General features: G+C 36.7%; 1 protein-coding gene across 1 annotated transcript in view; it reads left to right on the top strand.

The window, feature by feature from the left end:
* DENND4A (DENN domain containing 4A) overlaps positions 1–12,662 on the top strand; it is a 128,817-nt gene that overhangs the window by 98,456 nt on the left and 17,699 nt on the right. Inside the window, 2 exon segments of the mRNA XM_021100187.1 lie at positions 4,659–5,758; positions 8,343–8,529. Coding sequence (XP_020955846.1) covers positions 4,659–5,758; positions 8,343–8,529 — 1,287 coding nt within the window.

The following is a 12,662-nucleotide window of genomic DNA, read 5'->3' as shown; positions in this document are numbered from 1 at the left end:
AGCATCTCTTGGTATAGCTTAGTAGCTTAAATTTTTTATTTTATAAATACTTTGTTGAGGTTTTTATTGTAACAAAGTAAAGGAACAAACCTACAACGTACAAACTATCTTTTGAGTTCGAACTGTGGGGACTTTTTGGAATAGGGAAGGGGGAGCAAGTGAGGTGATCTATCTGAGAGAACCACATACCTTGCCACTTTTTAAATGAAGCATAGAGTTCCTTAGTCCTCATATTGTTCCTGTTTTTTTCAGAGCAAAAGGATAGTCCTTCCCATAGTTTAGATAGCAATACCTAATATTTTTTCTTTTCAAAGCACCTTTTATATATTACTTTGTATATATTATTACAGCAGTGTTTGTATTAGTAAGAGGGAATATTAACACTGTTTTAAAGATGAGAAAACTCAGGCATATTGGGACTGTTGGCAGATCACCTAAGCTATCAGCTAGATAATGGAAAAGTCAGTTTAGGATCCAGGATAATACTTGGTCTCACAAATTTTTCATAAGACCATTCTGGGCAGAGGGAACTAAAGGGACATGGGATTTAGAGTTTCTAGTATTAAATAATTACAATATTCTATTTTGTATTAGTTCACTTCTGCATCATGTTATAATCCAAAAAAATATTGAAGGACTTGTGCTGTAAAGGCAGAAGTATCTCTGTAAATGGCCCTGCTGCAGTGATGTTTGTTTTTCTGCAGCATAGTTAGATATGCTTCTAGCTTAGGAGTAGGCAGTCTATGGCCCATGGGCCAAATGGGGACTGCAGCCTGTTTTTTGTACAGAGTGGTTTTTACATTTTTCAAATGGTAAAAAGTCAAAAGAAGAATATTTTGGGACACATGAAAACTGAATGAATCAAAGTTTACTGTTCATAAACAAAGGTTGATTGACACACAACCAGCTCATTGCCTTATGTGTTGCCCATGCCTGCTTTGGCACTACGTCGGCAGAGCTGAGGAGTTGCTGCAGAAACTGGTGGCCTGCAAAACCTAAAATGTTTACTATCTGGCCCTTGAGAGAAAAAGTTTGCATACCCCTGCTCTAGCTATCAGAAAAAAAAGGTTAAATGAACTATCTTACTCTGCATTTCTTAGATAATTGTTATAACTTAAAACCTTAAAATGTTTTTCGTTGGTATCATGGAATTGCCTCACAGCCATTTAGTCCTTCCTAATCATTGTCTAATAATAACCTAGTAACCTGCCTTTGGTAGTCTTGGCTTTCTTCTTCTTTCATTACTGTCTATTCATGCTCGCCATTCTCATAAGACCTGCTTTTATGAACTTTCTATTTTAATATAATTGTAAACCATCCTTTGATTCTGCCATTTCATCAGAGTAATCAGCTTATGATTCAGCACCTGGCTTTTGATTGCCCTCTGTGCTTAACAAGTAAGTTTTTTAGAAGCCTATGAGAGGTTTCCTAGGTGTAAACTAGAAGTGTTTATCCTGAAGATTTTTGGCTTGAAAACTTTCCCATCTGTTAAGTACTATGGGTTTATTCTATATGGGATTTATAGGCATACTTACTTTTCTATAACTTTTTTCATATATGTTAGTACATGTTAGGATTCAAAGAACTTTGCAGGTTTCTTTATGTTTTGTAGTACAGTATATGTATATTGTATTTATATCTTATATAAATGAGAGCTTCTAACCAAGCTCTCCTTTAGTGGAATAAACCAAAGACTGGAGTGACCAAAGAGATCTTTTTGGGGGGGTACCAAATTACTTTATTTGAAGGAATGGTACTAAGGAAAACTTAAGTAGATGTTACCAAAGATATATTTTAATGTTTGGTTCGATATTGAAATAAAATCATCACCCTATAGTTACTTCATGATTATCCTGGGAATTTTAAGATTTTGAAAAATGTATATTGAATTGCTCAGCATTCAGTCACAAGAAAATTTACTCTGAAATGAAACATACTGTGAGGTAGGAAAACATGCTCTAAAAATTTTTAAGCCTCATTCTGTGTTTCAACTTTTTATCTTTAGCTATCACATTTAGCTATAACATGTCATAATATGTTATTATGTTATATTCTGGGTTGGTCTGTTGGCCAGCAGGCAATATTCATTCACTGAATTATTATTATTTTTTTTTTGTCTTTTTTTAGGGCCACACCTACAGCATATGGAAGTTCCCAGGCTAGGGGTCAAATTGGAGCTGCAGCTGCCTACACCACAGCTACAGCAACACTGGATCAGAGCCACACCGTAGCTCATGGCAACGCTGGATTCTTACCCCACTGAGCAAGACCAGAAGTTGAACCCACATCTTCATGGATACTAGTCGGGTTGTTAACTCACTGAGCCACAATGGGAACTCCAGTAATTGTTATTTGAGCTCCTACTATATGCTACCATATGCCAGGTGCTACTGGGATATAGTAAGGAACAAAAAAATAAACCTTGTCCCTGTCTTCATGGAGAAATAGGTAGGCGGGTTGGGAAAACATTAGTCAATTCAGTAAATGTAAAAATACACTTACTGATATTAAATACTGTCAGTAAATGTAAATACTTTTTACATTAATCAATTAAGTAAGTGTAAAAATACATTTACTGATACTTATACTGTCAAGAAGGGCTGTGAGTTGCTAGGAGAACATATAGTAGACTATCCTGGGTTTGGGGGGACCTTGTTCAGGAAAGGTTTCCTTGAGCATATGGTTTTTGAGCTTAGATCTGAAGGGTGAGTAGAAAACAAAAGAGGATAGGGGTTCTGAAGGAGGAATTGAAAGGGAGCATTCTAAGCAGTGGGACGCAGTATGTAAAAGGCCATATAGTAGGAAGGTGATCAGAGCATATTCAATGATCTGAAAAAGGACTAGTATATCAGCTAGCAATTCTTTAGCTTTAAGGTTCAGAAAATAAGATTTAACAGTGGCTTTAACAAGTTGAGGGTTTCTTTTCTCAATAAATTCCAAAGTAAACAATTGCTCAATGTTGGTCAGGAGCTTTGCCGTCAGAACTCTGGACCTAACCATGAGGATAATATAATCACTGGTGACTTCAGGCACCACCTGCCTGTGCAAGGCAGAAAGAATGGGCAAGTACCAGCCACAGCTATCTCATGTACCAGAAAAGCAAAAGTTTTCCCAGAAATCCTCAAAAACTGTCACTTCAACATCATTACCTAGAATCGTCACAGAGCCACCTGGCCCCAGGAAGTTAAATAACTTGCAGCCTCTGTGTTAAAGGCACTCAGTATTCAGCCTTTTCTGGTGGAATTTAGCATGTATATAAACTTCGAATCAGACATTTCTCTGTAAATGGCCAGATAGTAAATATTTCAGGCCTTGCAGGCTACATACAGTCTGTATCACCTGTTCTTTGTATGTGTGATTTTTACAACTCTTTAAAAATGTTAAAACCTTTGGAGACAGTCCACAGGCCAGTTTTGGCTCAGAGGTGTAGGTTGCCAACCCCTGGTATAATTTGATAATCAGCTTTTGTTTGGGGCTGTCGCATAGTTCTGACTTTGCAAAGGAACCATTGCACATCTATTTAAATGCAGTCCCAGAGTTTATCTTTGGGTTTCAAGATTCCTTTGGGTCTTTGATAGTATTTACACTGTCAAGCAGAAAGTGTCTCAGAATATCAGAAGAAAGTGTATTCTTGGTTTCGTATATACCTAATCATAAGCTGGTACTGAAAAAAGAATATATTTCACCTCTCTACTATTTTCCTTGTTAATGCTGTATGCTTATTAGACAATATTAGTTTGTAGGCTTTTATGGTCGCTAATAGTCCTAGTGTGTTACCTGACTGCATCATGTGGCAGGAAAAAAAGCATGTTTTTAGTAACTGTCTGATTTTAGAGAGTTAATTTTGTTGATAAAACATATAAAGAGAATAGTTGATAATACCATACCTAGACTAATGCTTTAGAAGACTCCCACATAATAAGGACAATTATAGTGATCAGAAATCTAGATTTCTGCTTTCAGTATAGGTACCTAAGTAATTTGGTAAAAAGCAGTGAACAGTGTTTCTGAATACAAAGTGGCCCTTCACATTTGACTGTTACAAACTTGAATCACTACGTAAAGCAAGGGTAAAATTATTTAGTCACATCTATAGTCATAATGATTTGGAGTTTTTAAAATAATTTTTATTTATGAGTAAAGCTAACACAGCTGTCTTTAATTTGGTTTGGTTTAGTGTTTTTGGTTTTGTTTTCCATTTTTATAGGAGGAGACTCAGAATCTTAAGGTCATCTAGCACAGCCACAATTGTATAACCATGGTTATGTAATCAATTCAGTGGAATTGACAAATTTATTATTATTATTAAATATGCCAAGAATAAACACTAATTTTAATTTATGCATTTGGAAAGCAGTACATTCTTATATCTAGGAGCATTCCCCTTATAGCTAGTCAGATCTGGATTTGAATTAAGGACTGGGTAACTTTGAGCTAGATAGTTAATCTCCCTGAGTATCTCCACCCATAAGGATGTTGGAGAGATTATGGTAGATGATGTAAGTAAAGTGCCTAGTACAGCGTCTATTAAATAAATAGCAGGCACTTGATGAGTGCTTGCTATTAGCATTTTCATTACCAGTGTCTTAAGTATTTAAGACAATTTATATTTGCACATTACATGTTTCATGGCTAAAAACATTTTCCTTGTTTTTCAGAAAGCACATCTGAGCCACCCTTAATATCATCTTTTGAGGATACAAATGATACAGGAAACATTCAAAGTCGATGCTTCAGGAAAAGACATAAAAGTGACAATGAGCCTAATTTACAACAGCAAATGTCCTGGGGAAATAGAAACCGCAATCTTAGTGGAGGAGTACTGATGGGACTTATGCTCAACAGAGTTAACCAGGAAGCAAACCCGGGAGATATGGTCGAAAAATTAGGAGCTGATGCAAAAATTCTTTCAAGTGTTATCTCAAAAAGCACAAGACCAAATAGTCTTGATATTGGAAAGCCATCTTTAAGATCAAAAAGAGACAGTCTTGAAAAGGAATCTAGTGATGATGATACCCCTTTCGATGGTTCTAACTGTTTGGTAGATAAAGTGGATTCTCCTGTCATTTTTGACTTAGAAGACTTAGATGGTGAAACAGATGGCTCAAAAGCGGCTGATGTTGCTCCACAGAATCCCAAGAGGAGTCAGTGCTTGAACAGCAGCTTTTCAGTAAAACCTTTTGAAAAAACTGATGTTGCAACAGGATTTGATCCCCTCTCTCTATTGGTTGCTGAGACTGAACAGCAGCAAAAAGAGGAGGGGGAGGAGGAGGAAGATGATAGTAAAAGCATTTCAACACCATCTGCTAGGCGGGATTTAGCTGAAGAAATTGTGATGTATATGAACAACATGACCAGTCCTTTGACAAGTCGTACACCAAGCATTGATTTACAGCGAGCATGTGATGATAAAGCAACCACTAAGAAAAGCCCAACATTGGTCAAGGCGTGCAGAAGATCTAGCCTGCCTCCTAATTCTCCTAGGCCAGTGAGACTTACGAAATCTAAAAGTTATTCAAAAAGCGAGGACAGACCAAGGGATAGACTCTGGTCTTCTCCAGCTTTCTCACCTACTTGTCCATTTAGGGAAGAATCTCAAGCTGCATTGACCCATTCATCACCTTCATTTAATTTAGATACACTACTAGTACCTAAACTAGATGTTCTAAGAAACAGTATGTTCACTGCTGGAAAAGGAGTTGCAGAAAAAGCAAGCAAATGGTATTCAAGATTCACCATGTATACCACATCATCTAAGGTAAGTTTTACTAGTATTTTCTACTTTTCCATTTATCCTCTTCTACCACCAATAGTCCCTTACTTGCAAAGATGTCTGCTTTTAGTTCTAGTTCCACTGTGGTGACATCAGGCCACTAAAGCCTATCCCTCCCACTAATTACAACTAAAAACTCTAGACAAAATGCAAAAAACAACTGTACAAGAATTCTGAAAAATAAAAGCAGATTGTGCAGAGGGACCCACCCAGAGGCGAATTTCCTATTTTCTTTCTCATACATCTCTACTCCAAGAGCAAGTCGCAGCCACAGTGTGGCATGACATTCCTGGCAGCTAAAACTTAAAGAGAAAGCCTTATTTCCTAGAAACAGGGAAGGGGGCTTCTACAGGCCAGAGAGTCTGAGGGGAATCTGAAAGAAGGATTCTGAATTCTGTGTATGGCCCACACAAGTCTCAGCCTCACCCTTGAGCTATACACACATGGGATAGATGCAGACCAGCATGGACAAATCTTAGAGAATTAAGCTGAGAATTAAATCACCACCTGCAAAAATCAAAACACAAATTACAGTCTGAATGTAACTCAGTTGACTGTCTAATAAAATAGTGTAGCATTCATGGTGTTCAAAATAAAATCCAGAATTACTTGAACCAGGAAAATGTGCCCAGTTCTCAAGGGAAAGGCAACCCTAAGGTAACCCAGATATTAGAATTATCAGGCAGAAATTTTAAAGAAGCTGTTATAACTAGATTCCCAGAAGTAAAGAAAATAAAGATGCATTTAAAATAAAAGAAAGGAATTCTTAGCCAGAAATAGAAATAATCTCTTTAGTTTTGTAATAAAAATACACTCTGAAATAAACTCATTGGATGGGTTCAGTAGCAGAATGAAGCTGATAGAGGAAAGTCTGTGAACTTGAAGACTGAGTAATAGAAATTACTAGTTTGAAAAACAGAGAGAGACTTTATGAAAATGAACAGAGCCTCAGAAAGTTGTGGGACAGTATCCAAAGGTATGACATATAATTAGAATTCCAGAAGAATTGGAGAAAGATTATGGTAGAAAAGATATTTGAAGAAATAATGGATGATGTTTCCCAAATTTGGTAAAAGATTTAGATTTACAGATACTCAGTAAACTATAGACAGGATAAAAAAGAAAACCACTCCTAACATACATAAAAACCCAAGACATCCATTTGTTCATAAGAAAATGAATGCTGGAAAAAAATAAGAATAAAAATTATCTTTAAAGTTATTGAAAAAAATGGCACATTACCTATAGAGGAATAAGGATTTGAATGACCATGTGTTTCCATCATAATCTGTGGAGGGAAGAATGCAGTGGAACAATACCTTTAACCCACTGAAGAAAAGGCCTGTCAACCCAGAATTCTATATCCAGTGAAAATAATCTTTAGGGGTGAAAGTGAAATAAAAATATTTTCAGATAAAGGAAAAGAATTCATGTCCAGCAGACCTGCCATATCAAGTATGCTAAAGGAAGTTCTTCAGGCTAAAGACAAATGATATCACAAAAAAACCTGGGTCTTCAAAAATGAAGAAAGTGAAAAATAGATGGTAAATAGGTGGTTAATGAAAAGACCGTTGGGGTTTTTTTTACCTCTTAAATACCTTAAAATACTTATAATTGTCCAAAACAAAGTTTAGAACATTATCTCATGGAATTTTTTCAATATATTAGATGTTTTATAGTGATTAAGGGACTCACTGACATTCATTATAGTTATTATATATGAAGTGGTATAATGCTAATTTTAAGTCAGTATAAATGATTAGGTATATGTATTGTAATCTCTAGAGCACCCACTTAAAAAATGCAATGAGACATGGCCAAAAAGCCAGTAAAAAGCCATCTTAAAACTAAGTAACATGCGCACGGCTAGAAAAAAAAAAAATTTATCTGGGCAGTGGAATTACAGCTATTTTTAAAAACTTTTTATTCATACAAAAATCTTTTTAGATATAATCAGAAAAAATACTTATACTTTGGTGTTCTCAAAAATGAAAACTAGAGGAGTTTTCTTGTGGTTCAGCAGGTTAAGTATCCAGCATTGTCACAACAGTAGCTGGGTTGCTGCTGTGGCAAGGGTTCAGTCCCTGGCCTGGGAACTTCTGCATGCCATGGGCACAGCCAAAAAAAAAAAAGAGAGAAAGAAAACTAGAACTATGTCTTTGAAACTTGTATTGTGGAAAAGAATAAAATGATGTAAACATAAATTAAAAGCGAATAATGTATTATTCTACACTATAGATAAAATATATAGATATAAAATATATCATCCTGGGCTGGGATTTCAGGGAAGAAAATTAACAGTAAAGAAAGTTTATAAAGTCAGTAGTTATCTAATTAACAGGTATCTGCTTTACTCCAACTAAAAAATGCAGTTTTAGAAACAGATCTCCAGCTTATGTTTATCTAAATTAGTATGCCCTTGTAAAATTGGTTGTTTTTTTTCTCTAGAAGTTGTAATGTTGATTAACTGATCATCTGAGTAATTAGGCATTTCCCTTACCTTAGAAGTGACTTTTTAAATAACTAACTTTAAATATGAAAGAAATTAAGGTTATAATTATGTCCTTAGGATCAAAGTTCTGATCGTACCAGTCTTTCTTCAGTGGGAGCCCAGGATTCTGAATCTACTTCTTTAACAGATGAAGATGTCTGCCACGAGGTGGAAGGAGCCACTTCTCAAGAGAGCAGTGCCACTTCAGGGACCAAGGGAGTTGATTTCAGCAGAACAAGCCTGGAGAGTTCTGCCTCCTTAGAAGGTTTGCTCAAAACAGTTCTGTCATACTCCATTTGATATGTGGTACCTTTACTTTTTTCTTTATGTTTTAATTTTGTAAAAGATTTGCATGGCTCCAAAGTCAAAACATTAGTGAACCAGGGCACTTTTCAGAGATATCTAGCTTCCATCCTCACCCCTACATCTTGTTTTCTCCTGTTCTTAGAGGTAACCATTTGGATTCATTATTTTTTCTCTTTTCTACTCTTGTTTTTTTATTTTTGTTTTTTTAATTTTATTTTTTACTAAAGTACAGTTGATTTACAATGTTGTGCCAATTTTTGCTGTATAGCAAAGTGACTCAGTCATATGTATATATACATTCTTTTTCTATATTCTTTTCCATCATGGTCTATCCCAGGAGATTGGGTATAGTTCCTTTGCTATACAGTAGGACCTTATTGACTATCCATTGTAAATGTAATAGTTTGCATCTACTAACCCCAAACTCCCAGTTCATCGCACGCCCAACCTCCACCCCTTTGGCAACTACATGTCTGTTCTCCATGTCTGAAAGTCTGTTTCTGTTTTGTAGATAGGATCACTTGTGCCATATTTTAGATTTCACATATAAGATAACATATGATATTTGTCCTTTTCTGACTTATTTCACTCATTATGAGGATCTCTAGTTGCATCTGTGTTGCTGCAAATGGCATTAGTTTGTTCTTTTTTATAGCTGAGTAGTATTTCACTGTATATATATGTATCACATCTTCTTAATCCATTCATCTGCTGATAGACATTTGTTTCCATGTCTTGGCTATTATTAGTGCTGCTATGAATATAGGGGTGCATGTATCTTTTTGAATTATATTATTTTGACTTGTATTTCTGTAATAATTAATGATGTTTATCATTGTTTCATGTGCCTACTGGCCATCTGTATGTCTTCTTTGGAGAAATGTCTATTTAGATCTTCTGCCCATTTTTCAATTGTGTTGTTTGGTTTTTTGGTTGTTGAGTTGTGTGAGTTGTTTGTATATTTTGAGGATTAGGCCCTTGTCAGTTGCATTATTTGCCACTATTTTCTCCCAGTCCATAGATTGTCTTTTCTTTTTTTTAAATTATAGTTGATTTATAGTGTTCTATCAATTTCTGCTCTGCAGCAAATTGACCCAGTCATACATATGTATAGACAGTCTTTTTCTCATATTATCTTATCTATCATGTTCTATCACAAGTGATTGGCTATATCTCCCTGTGCTATACAACAGGACCTTGTTGCTTATTCTTTTCAGTTTGTTTTTTTTTTGTTGTTGTTGTTGTTTGTCTCTTTAGGGCTACACCTGCGGCATATGGAAGTTCCCAGGCTAGGGTCCAGTCAGAGCTGTAGCTGCCAGTACACACCATAGCCAGAGCAACACGAGATCTGACCTGCATCTGCGACCTATACCATAGCTCATGACAGTGCTGGATCCTTAACCTACTGAGCAAGGCCAGGGATGGAAGCCACATCCTCATGGATAGAAGTCGGGTTCATTACTGTTAAGCCACAACAGGAACTCCCTTTTTGTTGTTTTTTTTTATGGTTTCCTTTGCTGTGCAAAATCTTGTAAGTTTGATTAGGTCCCATTTGTTTATTTTTTGTTTTTATTTCTATTGCCTTGGGAGACTGACCTAAGAAAACATTTGTATGGTATATGTCAGAGCATGTTTTGCCTATGTTCTTTTTTCTCTTTTTTTTTTTTTCTTTTTTCTTTTTTCTCTTTAGGGCTGCCCCCGTGGCATATGGAAGTTCCCAGGCTAGGGGTCAAATCGGCTGCAGCTGCCCGCCTACACCACAGCCTCAGCAACGTGGGATCCAAGCCACATCTGCAGCCTACACCACAGCTTATAACAATGCCAGATCGCCTATCGACTTAGCAAAGCCAGGGATTGAACCCATATCCTCATGGATACTAGTCGGATTCATTTCTGCTGTGCCACGACGGGAACTCCCTAAGGTATCGTGTCTTATGTTTAAGTCTTTAAGCCAATTCGAGTTTATTTTTGTGCGTGGTATGAGGGTGTGTTCTAGTTTCATTGATTGACATGTAGCTATCCAGTTTTCCCAGCACCACTTCCTCTTCAGACTGTCTTTTCCCCGTTGTATAGTCTTGCCTCCTTTGTCGAAGATCAAGTGATCATAGGTGTCTAGGCTTATTTCTGGGCTCTCTATTCTGTTCCATTGAATCATATGTCCATTTTTGTACCAGTTACTGTATTCATTTTGATTTATCCTTCATTGTAGCTTTTTTAAAAATGCATGCATATATATGTTGTCTATTGTGTGTGTGGTATGTGTTAATACTTCCTAGTCTTCCTACTCAAAAGGTAACCTACTGTCCTTAACTTGCTTCTTGCTTTTTTTTCACTTAGCACTATATCCCGAAGAACATTCTACACCATCACATAAGCTCATTCATTTTTACAGTTGCATAATTCCTCATGTGTGGATGTATCACAGTTTATGTTGACTATTTTCCTGTTGATGGACTTTAAGTTCCCAATCTTTAACTGTTATAAATAATGCTATAATGCATGTACATCATATTATATTTTTGCCAGGGTATCTTTGGCATATACTTCCAACTTCTTCCTTGAAGCGATATTGCCAAGTTCCTTCCTCAGGGGTATACTGTTTGTATTCCTGCAGGTAATATATAAGAGTATCTATTTCCCCACAGCCTTGTGAAGAAAATATATTAGTAAAGTTGGGATTTCTGCCATCTGATAGGTGAAGAATGTATTTCATTTTATTTTAGTTTTCATTTGTATTTATCTTATAAACTATGTTTATATATTTAAGGACTATTTGTATTTCTTTTTCTTTGCCTACATTTCACTTTCACTTGTTGGTCCCTTTTTTAAAAATTTTAATAGCTCTTTTTTTTTTTTTTTTTTTCCTTCTTCACTTTTTTGGGCTGTACCCATGGCATATGGAAGTTCCCAAGCTTAGGGGTCGAAGCCGACCCACAGCTGCTGCCTGCGCCACAGCCACAGCAACATGGAATTCAAGCCACGTCTGCGAGCTATACCACAGCTCACGGCAACACTAGATACTTACTCCACTAAGTGGGGCTAGGGATAGAACCCATGTCCTCATGGATACTAGTAGTTTTGTTACTGCTGAGCCACAATGGGAAGTCCTAAGGTTTTTTGTTGTTGTTGTTGTTGTTGTTGTTTTTGTCTTTTGCCTTTTTAGGGCCGCACCTGCAGCATATGGAGGTTCCCAAGCTAGGGGTCTAATCAGAGCTACAGCTGCCAGCCTAGGCCAGAGCCACAGTAACACCAGATCCTACCCGTGTCTTTGACCTACACCACAGCTTATGGCAACACCGGATCCTTAACCCACTGAGCGAGACCAGGGATCAAACCCAGAACCCCATGGTTCCTAGTCAGATTCGTTTGCTCTGTGCCACCACAGGAACTCTGGGAACTCCTAAATTTTTAATAGCTCTTTTTTGTATTAGGGAATTAACCTGTTGTCTCTTATATAAGTGGCAGATACTTTTTGCAAATATGTCAAGTTCATTTTTTCCCCAACATAAAAATTTTAATTTTATATCATCAAATTTATCTTGCTTCTGGATTTTGTGTCATTAGGAAAGATTTCTCCTTCCTTAGGTTCATCATTGTTTTCTTCTGGTACTGCTCTGATTTCCTTTTCAACATTTTCTGGAGTCAGTAGACTTTTTCTATAAAGGGCTATATTGTAAATATTTTAGGTTTTGTGGGCCATATACATCTGTCACTTTTTTTACCTTTTTCTTTATCATTATTATTATTACTACTATTATTGTTACTATTTTGTCTTTTTTCCTTTTCTAGGGCCACTTCCTGCAGCATATGGAGGTTCCCAGGCTAGGGGTCTAATAGGAGCTGTAGCCACTGACCTACACCACAGCCACAGTAATGCCAGATCCGAGGCGCGCCTGTGACCTACACCGTAGCTCACGGCAACGCCGGATCCTTAAACCACTGAGCAAAGCTAGGGATTGAACCCGCAACCTCATGGTTCCTAATCGGATTCGTAAACTACTGCGCCATGAAGGGAACTCCTTGACTTTTTTAACTGCTTTAAATATAAAAATCATTCTTATCTCGTGATCATACAAAAATATATTTGATCCT

This window comes from Sus scrofa, chromosome 1 (assembly GCF_000003025.6).
Source record: "Sus scrofa isolate TJ Tabasco breed Duroc chromosome 1, Sscrofa11.1, whole genome shotgun sequence".
NCBI classification, from domain to species: Eukaryota; Metazoa; Chordata; class Mammalia; order Artiodactyla; family Suidae; genus Sus; species Sus scrofa.
Note: the sequence above shows the minus strand (reverse complement) of the source record. Positions and strands in the feature narration are given on the sequence as shown.